Source organism: Thalassophryne amazonica, chromosome 8, assembly GCF_902500255.1.
Source record: "Thalassophryne amazonica chromosome 8, fThaAma1.1, whole genome shotgun sequence".
Taxonomy (NCBI): domain Eukaryota; kingdom Metazoa; phylum Chordata; class Actinopteri; order Batrachoidiformes; family Batrachoididae; genus Thalassophryne; species Thalassophryne amazonica.
In genome coordinates this window covers 107,129,853-107,142,214 of record NC_047110.1, presented here as the reverse complement: position 1 = coordinate 107,142,214, position 12,362 = coordinate 107,129,853, and the positions used below count along the sequence as shown (strand labels likewise).

General features: G+C 44.0%; 1 protein-coding gene across 3 annotated transcripts in view; it reads right to left on the bottom strand.

Moving 5' to 3' along the window:
• The window catches only part of mical2b (microtubule associated monooxygenase, calponin and LIM domain containing 2b), a 170,303-nt gene that overhangs the window by 108,227 nt on the left and 49,714 nt on the right, over positions 1-12,362 (bottom strand). For all 3 annotated transcript variants that reach the window (XM_034177202.1, XM_034177203.1, XM_034177204.1), the window contains exons 3-5: positions 7,184-7,391; positions 3,663-3,779; positions 2,478-2,579 (exon numbers count right to left, since the gene is read on the bottom strand). In XM_034177202.1, coding sequence (XP_034033093.1) covers positions 2,478-2,579; positions 3,663-3,779; positions 7,184-7,391 — 427 coding nt within the window. The remainder of the gene's footprint in view (positions 1-2,477; positions 2,580-3,662; positions 3,780-7,183; positions 7,392-12,362) is intronic.

The following is a 12,362-nucleotide window of genomic DNA, read 5'->3' as shown; positions in this document are numbered from 1 at the left end:
CCAGGAGCCTTGCCACCGAGGAGCTTTCTAACCACTTCGGTGACTTCGGCCTGGGTAATGGATGAGTCCGCCTCCGAGTCCCCAGTCTCTGCTTCCTCTTCGGAAGACGTGATGATGGGATTGAGGAGATCCTCGAAGTACTCCTTCCACCGCCCGACAACATCCCCAGTCAGGGTCAACAGCTCCCCACCCACACCGTAAACAGTGCTGGTGGAGAGCTGCTTCTGCCTCCTGAGGCGTCGGACGGTTTGCCAGAATCTCTTCGAGGCCGACCGACAGTCCTCCATAGCCTCCCCGAACTCCTCCCAGACCCGTGTTTTTGCCTCTGCGACCGCACGGGCTGCGGCACGCTTGGCCTGCTGGTACCTGTCAGCTGCCTCTGGGGTCCCACCTACCAACAAAGATAAGTAGGACTCCTTCAGCTTGATGGCATCCCTTACTTCCGGTGTCCACCACCGGGTTCGGGGATTGCCGCCGCGACAGGCACCAGAGACCTTGCGACCACAGCTACGAGCAGCCGCATCGACAATGGAGGTGGAGAACATGGTCCACTCTGACTCCATGTCTCCAACCTCCCCCGGGATCTGGGAGAGGCTCTCCCGGAGGTGGGAGTTGAAGACCTCGCTGACAGAGGGTTCCGCCAGTCGTTCCCAGCAGATCCTCACGATACGTTTGGGCCTGCCAGGTCTTACCGGCTTCCTACCCTCCCAGCGGATCCAACTCACCACCAGGTGGTGATCAGTCGACAGCTCTGCCCCTCTCTTCACTCGAGTGTCCGAGACACGTGGCCGAAGGTCAGACGATACAACTACAAAGTCGATCATCGACCGCCGGCTCAGGGTGTCCTGGTGCCACGTGCACTTATGGACACCCTTGTGCTCGAACATGGTGTTCGTGATGGACAAACTGTGACTAGCACAGAGGTCCAACAACTGAACACCACTCGGGTTCAGATCGGGGAGGCCGTGCTTCCCGATCACCCCCCTCCAGGTCTCACTGTCGCCCCCCATGTGGGCGTTGAAATCCCCCAGGAGAACAATGGAGTCCCCAGTCGGAGCGCTATCTAGTACCCCTCCCAGGGACTCCAGGAAGGTCGGGTACTCTGCACTGCTGCTCGGCCCGTAGGCCGAGACAACGGTGAGAGACCTGTCCCCCACCCGAAGGCATAGGGACGCGACCCTCTCGTTCATCGGAGTGAACTCCAACACTTGGTGACTGAGCTGGGGAGCAATAAGCAATGCGACCCCAGCTCTCCGCCTCTCCCCATGGGCGACGCCAGAAAAATGAAGCGTCCAGCCCCTCTCCAGGAGTTGGGTACCAGAGCCCAAGCTGTGCGTGGAGGTGAGCCCGACTATCTCTAGTCGGTATCTCTCAACCTCCCGCACAAGCTCAGGCTCCTTCCCCCCCAGCGAGGTGACATTCCACGTCCCAACAGCCAGGGGCTGTGAACATGGACCGGGCCGCCAGGCCACCCGCCCTCAATCGCCACCCAATCCTCTCTGCACCCGACCCCCATTCAAACACTTATTTTAGAGTGTAAATATGTTAGAGTGCATGAGTAGCATCTTTCCTTTGCCCTATGCTCGCAAACAGCTATATTGCATAGGTATATTGATATTCACAATGAGTTAGACAATATTTCGTCACTTTCCCTAGATTAACGCTTTTTCTAAGAGTGTAAGCACATTGAAGTACATTCAAAGCACCCCTACTTAGCCTTAATACAGTTTTCATAACCTTCAAGTTTATATTATGAACTTAAAAAGACATTTAGATAAGAGTTTGTCATGAATTATATGCTGTAGAAGGCTGAAAATGGTTATTCTCTTAAACCCAAGTTTTTAGAGTGTAGACGTTTATGGATTCAATGTCTCCCGATCTTATATACTTCAGGACACTATAAAGTACTTCTGGTAAAGTTTTGGCGCTTTTGTATAGAAGTGCATGATTCCCCTAAAATTTGTCCCTTAGCTGCCAGACTAGTACACGTAGAGAATATAAGGTACATTTTCACCGACAACGCCAGTCATCCTTCTTGTCTTAGTATCCTGAAGTAATCGCTCATTTGACACCAAGTCGTTCGTGTTAAAGGAGGATTCTCTGGAGAAAGCTGCTACCAAAGACATCCAGTTGTTGCTTTAAGTCTCTGGTTAGTGCTCAAGTCTAACCATCATACATACACAAAGACTGGAAACACCAGTACCCCAAAGACCTGGACCTTCATCTGCCTGCATCTCCAAACACCTCACTTCACTGAAGGCATGACCCCCCCATGAGGTTTTTCCAGGCACCTCTTGACCTCTCCTTCAGTATACAGACTGCTAAAGCAACCAGAACAAATGGTAGACACACTGACCCACCAAGTGGTCATTTTCCGGTCTGCAGATCAGAGTGCTACAACGTTCGATGTTCCAGGTGTCCACCGTAACAAGCTGTTTGCATTTGTTTTTTTCTGGTGTCATTTCCTCCTCACTTACCTTTTAATGTACTTTTGCGTCCATCGGCACCAATCACTACTTCAAAGTCAAACTCCGACACAGGATGGTCAGAGGGCTGGACCTCAGCTCGCCACCCAGGACCTGATGACGCACAGGACAAACCTGATCACTTCTACAGCATTTACAGAGTCTAAAAGAACTTTAACACCCCGTTTACACCGAGTTGCGATCAAAAAATAGCCTCTGCTTGCCGTCACTCTCACTAACTCCTACTGGGGTTACAGGATGGTCACAATGGGGTTTCCATGGATAGAAAAAAGATCCCTCTTGGTCGCCATCACTCTCCAACAGGTGTGTGAGTGTATTAAACTGTTTAAAACACTCACACAGGTTGTGCAACCAGTTAACAGATACTTGGTCTCATAATCTGTCTTGATAAACTCTCACGTCTTGATCCTGTGGGTCGTAATAGACTCAATTGACTGCACGGGGTTTGCATCACTGATCGCAGAAATGAACATATTTTTCACTTGCACAATTCAGTCGCAATGCAACCTTGGTGTAAACGCCAATGACAGATCACAATGAAGACCAGCCAGGACTTGTGAGAGCTGACAAAATGTCATGATCTTGTAGTTCTTACATAGGTCTCAGTCCGGTGTAAACGGAGCGTAAAGCAGCAGCAGACTGAGATATCAAAAACAGAGTTGGAGCACAACAGGTGGTTGTAAACTTTATGTCACCTTTGTGGAGAGAGAAAAATATGAAAATAGCTGCTCTGGTTGGGATTCATCCACCGTGGAGTTAAATATACAGAGTCCTGACTCCAGCATTTTCCGCTGACACCTGTGCACTAATGACAAAATAAACCCTTTTGGACTTTCTCCAAGTGCAACACAGCAGCTTCTTCTCCAAGGGTACTTTTTCCAGTTCGGTCTAATTCAGACACTGGTTGCGTCAGGTTCACTGATGTGCTAAAGCAGGACACTCGGCACATGACATGTTTACACTGTCTGGAATATTTTAGAGCACTTCCAAAAGCACAAGAAAATTATTAATCAACTTGACAGTGAAGCCGTCACACAAAATGCTGCCAAAGCATCCTGTGTCGGAACATTTCTAATCACTTTAGCATGTTGTGCATGCAGAGTGCCGCCCATATATGGTGAAAAGGAATGCATGGAAAGTCTTTAAAGCCACTCAGCCTACAGATAACAGACTTACTGTCATCAGTCTGCTCCTCTGGAGGCTCAACAAGTTGGACGAACTCTACGTTGACGTGAATTTCCACTCCCAGAATGAGGCAGACTTTCAGCAGCATCAGCTGGAGCTGACGGATACCTGGAAGAAAACGTGCAGGTCACCGAGTACCAAAATGACCAGACGTAAGGACAGGCTGTCACCTTAAAGAACATCTTATCACCGTAAATAATACAAACAGCATGCGCACGTATAACTCAATAACTATTTATACTCTGTAACGCTTACTGCACAAACATGATTAAATACTAAAATTGGAAATGTAATAAGCATAAAGCACCATAAAACAAAATACAGGAAAATGTCTGCATAATAACAGAGCTTCATACTACAACACAAGTTAACCAAAAAGCTGTCTGAGCAGAAGAGTCATGAGCTGGGTCTTACCATGCACCCAGAAAGTATTCACAGCGCGTCACTTTCTCCACATTTTGTTACAAACGTATTCCAAAATGAAGTAAATTTTTTTCCCCCTCAAAATTCTACTCACAACACCCCATAATGACAAATTTTTGCAAATTTATTCAAAAATAAAAATAAAAAAAAAACTAAGCAATCACATGTCCCCATCCAACCTGATGGAGCTTGAGAGGTGCTGCATAGAGGAAGGGGCAAAACTGCCCAACGATAGGTGCACCACACCCATGGTGTCATATTCAACCAGACTTGAGGCTGTAATTGCTGCCAAAGGTGCATCAACAAAATTATTCAGCAAAGGATGTGAATATTTACGAACATGTGATTTCTTAGTTGTTTATATATATATATATATATATATATATATATATATATATAAATAAGTTAGCAAAAATCTCACAAAAAACTTTTTTCAGATAGTCATTATGGGGTATTGTGTGTAGAATTTTGAGGGAAAAAATTGACTTTCATCCATTTTGGAATAAGGCTGTAACATAAAAGAATGTGGAAAAAGTGTAGTGCTGTGAATAGTTTCCTGATGCACTGCAAATGAATGAAGTGATTCAACAAACTTTACGGCTGGAGAGGGAATAACTGGTTACTTTAACATTAAGTGGCTGCTGATGCGCGCTGGGCTGGTTTGACGCCAAGTGCAAAGTGACTGGGGTGAAGATCTGAAACCATGTTCCTCTGTTGGAAAAGGGTGGATTGTTCCCTCTGGGCCAGAGGAGAGTTACTGCTGTTTAGGAGTTCAAGTGTCTTGGGGTTTTGTTCACAAGTGGTGCAGAGATGGAGTTTGAGATCGACAGACCGATTAGGGTGGTGTTTGATGTTCTGCAGATGCTCTTCCAGACAGTCATGGTGAAAAAAGAGTGGAGCCAGAAGGTGAGACTCTCGATTTATGCTCCAGTCCTCATCTATGATCATGAACTTTGGCTAACAAATGAAAAAACAAGGTTGCGAATACAAGCACAATCTTGGGATAGGGTGAAATGTTGAATTATCCAGGAGGGACTCTGAGTAGAGCCACTGCTTCTTCACATGAAAAGGAGCCAGGTGAGGTGGTTCGGGCATCTGGTTAGAATACTCCCTGGTCATCTCCTTAGAGAGGACTTCCAGGCACGTCCAAATGAGAAAGACCCAGGACACACTGGAGGGATTATATATCCCAGCTGGTTTCCTCCAGGAAGAGATAGAGGACTGTGCCGAAGATAGGGAAGTATGGGACAAGCTGCTTAGTCTACTACCACCGTGAATAGAGGTAAACATTCCATCCCAACGATTAGTTCCTACAAAATCAAGGGTGTAACTATGCATCATGATAAGTGTTGAATCATGATGCTTAGCATATCACTCCATCTCTACTACAAAGTACATCAAATCACAATGTCCACGGAACCTTTTTCAAACCTAAAACTGCAGCAGAATGTAATTTTCTGCATATATGAAAGACATCTTGTTAGAGCCTAAAGGTGCCTTGACTCTTGCACAAAATTTGATCCCTGCACTGGCACGTAATTTAGAAATGCCAATGAGTAAACTGCCCGTGAGCTGGGTGCGGCTGCATGCTAATGTGTAAAGATTTTGAAATGAATAAAATTTATGGCACGCATAAATTTCATGCCACTTGTGTGAACTAACAGGGGACATTGTGCAACCAATTCGCAAACTGTGCATGTCACTGCGCGCACAGTTTATGACAAGTTTACTCATTGGCACGCAAGATTCCATGGCAGTGTGCAGAATTAAATTTGTGCAAGTGTCAAGGTGCCTCAACATGTTGGACAGGGACACAGATGCAGCCGCCTCTGCAGGAGGACCAATGTAAGGATCCATTTTTATTAGCTCATCTTTACATGCGGCTGCTCTGTGGGGGACGAGTTTGCATGCAGCAGTTAGAGTGCTGATCTTTGCATGGAGATATTAACACCTAAACACTAACACTAAAGCTGTGCCAATGGAAACATCTGACTCTGGAGAGGCTGTGAAGAACTGCGGCAAACTGGGCTACTGGAAAAAAAACTCACAGGTTTACACTCTCACAGCCGTCATCATGCCCGCTGTTAAATATAGCCAGAAGACACTGAGAACAGCTCTGACTTTGTCACCACAAAGTGTCAAAGTTACGCGCAAATGTACCGATTGAACAAACAGCACAGGATTTAAATTCAGAAATTCATCTTTGAGCTGACAAACAGGTAAACATGTGCATTTTCCTGTTTGTGACCATCTTGAAAAGACTCGATCTCAGAAAAATATAATTAGCATTTGCCCCCTGGTCAATGCGCAGCTGTAAGACTGACTGGTCAACTTGTCTGTCCAACCCTTAGTGTACCGCAGCAGCAACCCCCCCCCAAGTTCTAGGATTAAGCTTTCACAAAAAGCCTTTTTACAGCATTCTGAGTGCAGCTGCTGTGACGATTTTTCGTGAAAAGCACGTTTAGGTTTCAAGAGAAGATGAATTTATTAGCAGTAGGTGGCAGTGTTGTCCGTCACACTGTCAAACCCATAGAGAAGAAAAAAGTTTGCCAAAGCGACATTCAAACTCTTTGCAGAAACGTGGGCTTGGACCCCTGTATGCCTGCTGGCAGGTCTAGTTATCCGTTTGTTTGTTTTCTCCTCACTAAATGTCATACTGGAGCCAAGACCATAAAAGCTGGAGAGGTGACATTTTCAGAATTGGTACAAAAAAAGAAAACAAAAAACCACCCAAAGGGGCACTATAGTAGCACATTTGGATTTTGACCTCTAACTCCCAAACCGTGCACTGCACATTCAAATGACTTATTTTGACACATTCACTGGCTTGAACTGAATGTCGTGACTTAGGCCGCGGAAAGATGGGGGATAATAAATGCAGTTACGCACATGGAAATTCTCTTGTCACGACATCACCAGAAAGAAGACATCAATTTTTCACACGGGAGAAACATTTACTTTCACTGTGACCTGATGAAGACTCGTCAATAAATCAGCCACAGTTTGGGGTGAGGGGTGCAACTGGAAACAAAACCGCTATTTGCATAGCGGCGAGCTCATGCGGGGACGACAAAACCATTGACACTCACTGATATGGTCGATGGAGCCGGCACAGAACTTTCCGTAAAACTTCTTGGCTCCGAGGCCCCTGAGGTCGTGGATGGTGAAGGGCCACAGGTGGAGCACGTTGTGCCTGGAGAAGGTGTCTCTCTTCTCAATGACCACCACCTTACAGCCCAGCAGGGCCAGCTCGATGGCCGTACGAAGACCACACGGGCCCCCGCCGATGATCAAACACTGACCAGGATTGAACATACACAACATCAATACAGATCGGGGTGGTGCTACCTTTCACAGCATTACAAAGATTTTAACCAACAAATGTTAAATTATTTTTTTACAGGCTTTGGAAAGGCCTAGGCACATAACCCTTCCAGTTTGCTAACACAAGACCTCAGAAACAATGAATGCTCTCATTTTGTATGTCTCCATATTAAAAGGCCATTTAAGAAGGAAAATGGATTCAAACCTTGTGATTTTTGATGCACCTAATTAATCAAAAAAGCCCATTTTTGTTGCTTATGTAATAGTCCAAGCTGCTGAACACCACTACCTGCTGGATGGACAATAAAAATTAGGAGTACACTGAGGGGAGAAAAAAAAGAAAAAAAAAAGTGAAATGTGAACCAATATTAGGTTTTTTATAGTCTGGTGAAACCTTAAATTATAAATAAAATGAGAAAAACTAAAATGTAGGCGTGGCAAATTACAGTATTTTTTTTTTTTTTTTACGGTGGCCCAAGTTTCACATTTTTAATGCAGGTGTGTCTGACAATGAGACAAAGAGCATTTCTGCATAGAAATGTACTAAATCAAAAAGTAAGCTGTCATTTTGTGATTGTTTCACAGTGGATATGCTGTAAAACAGACAACAGTCACACCTCCACACAACCCTGCAGAAAGGATACTGCCTAAATTTAGCCAAGAAAGAAAAAAGAAAGTGAGGGAAAGGGAAAAAAGGGCAAAACAAGGTACAAAGTTAATGGGGTGAGTGACGCCTGCTTCAACACAGAAATTTACTAAAATCATCAAAAATAAATTGTTATTTTATGATTGTTTAACAGTGGTCCACACAACCCTTCAGAAAGGCTCTTGTATTCATTTAGCCACATAAATAAAAGAAAGCGAGAAAGGTGATTGAGTGAGTCACAGACTAGTGGCGGGGGACACCAAAAAAAAGACAAATGAACCATTCAATCTATTTTTTTATTATTATTGTTAATTTATTTATTTATTTATTTATTTTTTACTGATCCACACAACCCTGTGGAAAGGACTTTTTATACGCATAACCAGTGGTGGGCACAGTTAATTACTGAAGATAATGTTTTCATTATTGGATTAGCTTTTCAGATAACTTTGAAAACCATCATCGGACCAATTATCTTCCGATACGTTTTGGTCCAATAATTTTTAGAACGCTAACATTTTTGTAGACAGTTTTTTGTAGTAGATGTGCAGTTCTATCCTCTACAAACAGAGAAGAGCTGGTTCTCGAATAAACTGTGCTATCCTCTGCAGGCAAAGGAGAACTGGTCATAGAAAAGAAAAGAAAAAAAACAACTCATTTCTTTTGACACCATACTAATACACTGGCAATAGCACCCAAGTCATCCAGAGGCATAGAGATTTAACTTATGGTTAGAATTTTAACTAAACTAATTTCAGACAAGTTATTTAAATTAACATCACGTCTGAAGTTTTATGAAAGTGAAAATATCAGATATATGTTTTAGTTTTAAAGTAATGCACTAATTTTGAAGGTTTTAGTATGGACATGGTGTGTGCGCAGTGCATTATGGGTAAAAGCTCACGACAGGAGAAATGCATTTGAGACGCTCTGATCAGGCTCTACATGGACAACAGCATTAAACTCTTTGTATATTGTGCCTAAAACTCTCGTGAATATATTCTGACAGGCTTAGTTGTAGAGTGTGTGGTGTCAGCCACAAGGTAAAAACCACACAAAGATTTCACACACGAACATTCCCAGGTCAAACACCTCGCTTTCTGATTGGCTGCATGTCACATTTAGCTCCTCACATCCTTCTTAACACACCACACATGGCAGGAATATCTGATAAGATTATATTTAGCGTCATCACGATTGTTGGGGCGTCCTTAAGATTGTCGGAAGGGGAAGATCGGGTCCGATATCGGCCTAATTATCTTGCCATGTGAACCAGGCTTGATGTTATGATGCCTCACGGAGCGACTGACTGATCTGTTATAACATCGCACCGAGCCGCTAACCAGTGGGATGCTATGACACCTCACGGAGTGACTGACTGATGCGTTATGACACTGCACTGTTTTCACTATTATTTGATTTCTTTGTGCGACTGACATCATTAGTCAAGCAATCAAAAGGCGATTCCTATTGCCACACAATTCCAACACACGAGAAAGTTTTTTTTAACAGTTCTTGTTATTGAAAGAAACCTCGTCTCCCTAAATGGATAGAGTTGTGATGTCATCACGTGTGCACTTAGGCGCCGTCTAGTGGGATCTTGAAAATTTATTTTTTTTTATACAAATGAAAAAAATGACATTTTACAAAAGCACATTTATTTGTAAACACCAACATGTTGCATTGATTCACTTGTGTTGGTTTTTACACAGAATGAATGAATCAACCAATCAGCATGAGCGGAGGCTTAGTTATCCATAATCCCCTCTCGGCATCTGTGTGTTAATGTTCAAATCTTCAGAATTAGTGCATTATTTTAAAATTAACAGATGTGTTATATGTCACTTTGTACATTTTAAGAGTTTACATTAATGTAGTTATTCTATCTGGAATAATTTTATTTTTAAAGCAAAACCATAACTCAAACCTGCTTTCCATTTCAAGACCTCTGCCTCATCGCGGGACCACTGCATCCTATCAGGCTAAATGGCGTTCTCCTACAGCAGGGGGCAGAGTGTACAAAGACAAGTGCTGGCTCATTGGCTGTTTGGGTTTGTGATGCCATTGGTTCTATCAGAAGCTTTGCTTCTGATAAAAAGAAATTCTGATAGATACAAAATCAGCTTCTTAGTAGCCTATGGGAGGCAAAATTTAAAGTAATCTGTTATTGGTTATCTGTAGCTTCTGATATGTTTTTAGGCAGTTTATCGGTTTAGCATTAAAAAAGATAACTTTTCAGTTAGCTGATTACCAGTTATCAAAGCTAACTTTTTGGTTAGCTGTGCCCACCACTGCACATAACCATGATTTAAAAAAAAAAAAACAAACAAAGTGAGGGGTGGTCGGGCAAGTTAGTGAGTGAATAGTGAGCTTTGCTGCACAGAAAGGAACCAAATCAGAGAAATAAAGCATTATTTTCCAATTCTGTAACAGTGGTCCACACAACCCTGAGGAAAGGATTTGGATGATCTTATCTGCAAAAACAAACAAATAAATAAATAAAAGTAAGGGGGTGTTGGAGTAAGGGCCCTTTCACACATAGTGTGAATATGTACAACTTAGAGCAACTCCCGTCAGAACAGCTCGTATAAGCGCACCACGAAACATTGCGGTGATGGGCAGGCGTGCACAATGCCGGTGCAAGGGTTTGTGCACGCAGGAACACAGTGCCAGCAGCTGCGCAATGTAAGAATAAAAAAAATAAATACATGTCACCCACAGGATTCGAACCCGCGCTTTTCAAAAGCTCTGGTTGGCAGTCAGAAACTTTTCACAGTCCAGCAATGGTAGCTCAGTAGTAAGGTGCAGGAAACTGCCTGATATCAGGAAGGACATGAACACACACCATATAAAAACACCGCATTATATTGAATCCCTCTTATCAAGCAGACGATATAAAAATGATCTGTCTATTCCTCTGTAGATGACCCATGGTCACAGACGTACAGTCATGAAATGACATTAATGAGAAGCAATTCACTCGTCTCATTATGTACACATCTGCTGGTGCGTGTACATCGGGCCCACACACTTGTCTTGCCGGCGCCGCAGGACAGATACCGTGTCATGTGGAACAGAGGTCATGTGGGTGAAGCAACAGTCAGATTTCCCACTGCGTGTTATGATCTGACGGTCTGTTTTGACCTGGGGGCAGCCTGTCAATGGGCTGCAGCGTGTGTGCGCGTGCTCGCTCGCTCATTGCAGCCCATTGCCACAGCGATATATGTTTATATTTATGTCCATGTGATGACAGCAAACGGACACGCGCGTCACAGTGGGCAGTTGTTAGTCCATGTCCGTCCAAACACAGTACGTGTGTCCAGCTGGGATGTCCACATTGACAGATCTCCAGAGCTGCTTCTGCCGGCGGCCACACCTCCTGTCAGTTCAGCGTACAGACCAAAGATTCCCCACACTCGTGGGGAATTTAAACAAATTTCACTGTGAGCACGACAGTGATTGTCTGCTGACTGTTGTCATGTTAATAGCGCAAATGGCCACACATTGTCATGTTAATAGCGCAAATGGCCACACATTTTCTAAGTGCCATGCGAGCGGTGTTAGATGTTTGCGTGTCAGCTGGAATTTGGCTGACACCTGCCGCAAGTGGGTTCGATGGGCTCTCACAGCGCACACTCTGTTTTTCAGCCGCTGGTGTGCGCAAAAGTTGTAGCAACAGGTGTACAAGGCGTTGGAAGCAGCTACAATTTTACAAGATTTGCAAACGATTCCTGCTTCATGTATTTTATGCTCAAATTGACCAAATTTGCATTATGTGTAAAGGGGCCTTAAGGTAGGGTTGTGAATGGGGCAGTTTCTACACAGAAATGTACAAAATCAGAGAAAAGCACATTATGTCACAGTTTAAATCCAGCTGAAAGGATCTGGTATGAATTCAGCCACAGCAAAGACTTCTTCCAACATGTGTAGCTCTGAAGTTGCATCTAGCTTGAAATGAGGTTTCTTCCACCGCTGCAGAACTATTACTACACTACAAAGATGAGTATGTAAGAGGTGGTGGATGATAAGGAATGTGGGCAGCGTGTCAGGCTGCGAGTGCAGTAACGGGCGCTGCTGGTTTATGTTCAGATGGTGTGAGAGAAGGAGGAAAAAAAAAGGAGGGGGGAGGGAATGAAAGAAAAGCAACAGGCAGAGTCAATATTTGGAAATAGAAGAAGCGGAGGAACAGTCTGTCAAAGGTCGTCTGTGTTTGTAGGTCACGTGTCATTTCCTGGTCACGACAGGAAATTAACTGCCTGGGAAAAGTTTAGATATGAACTAACTTTCAGGTGTAATCC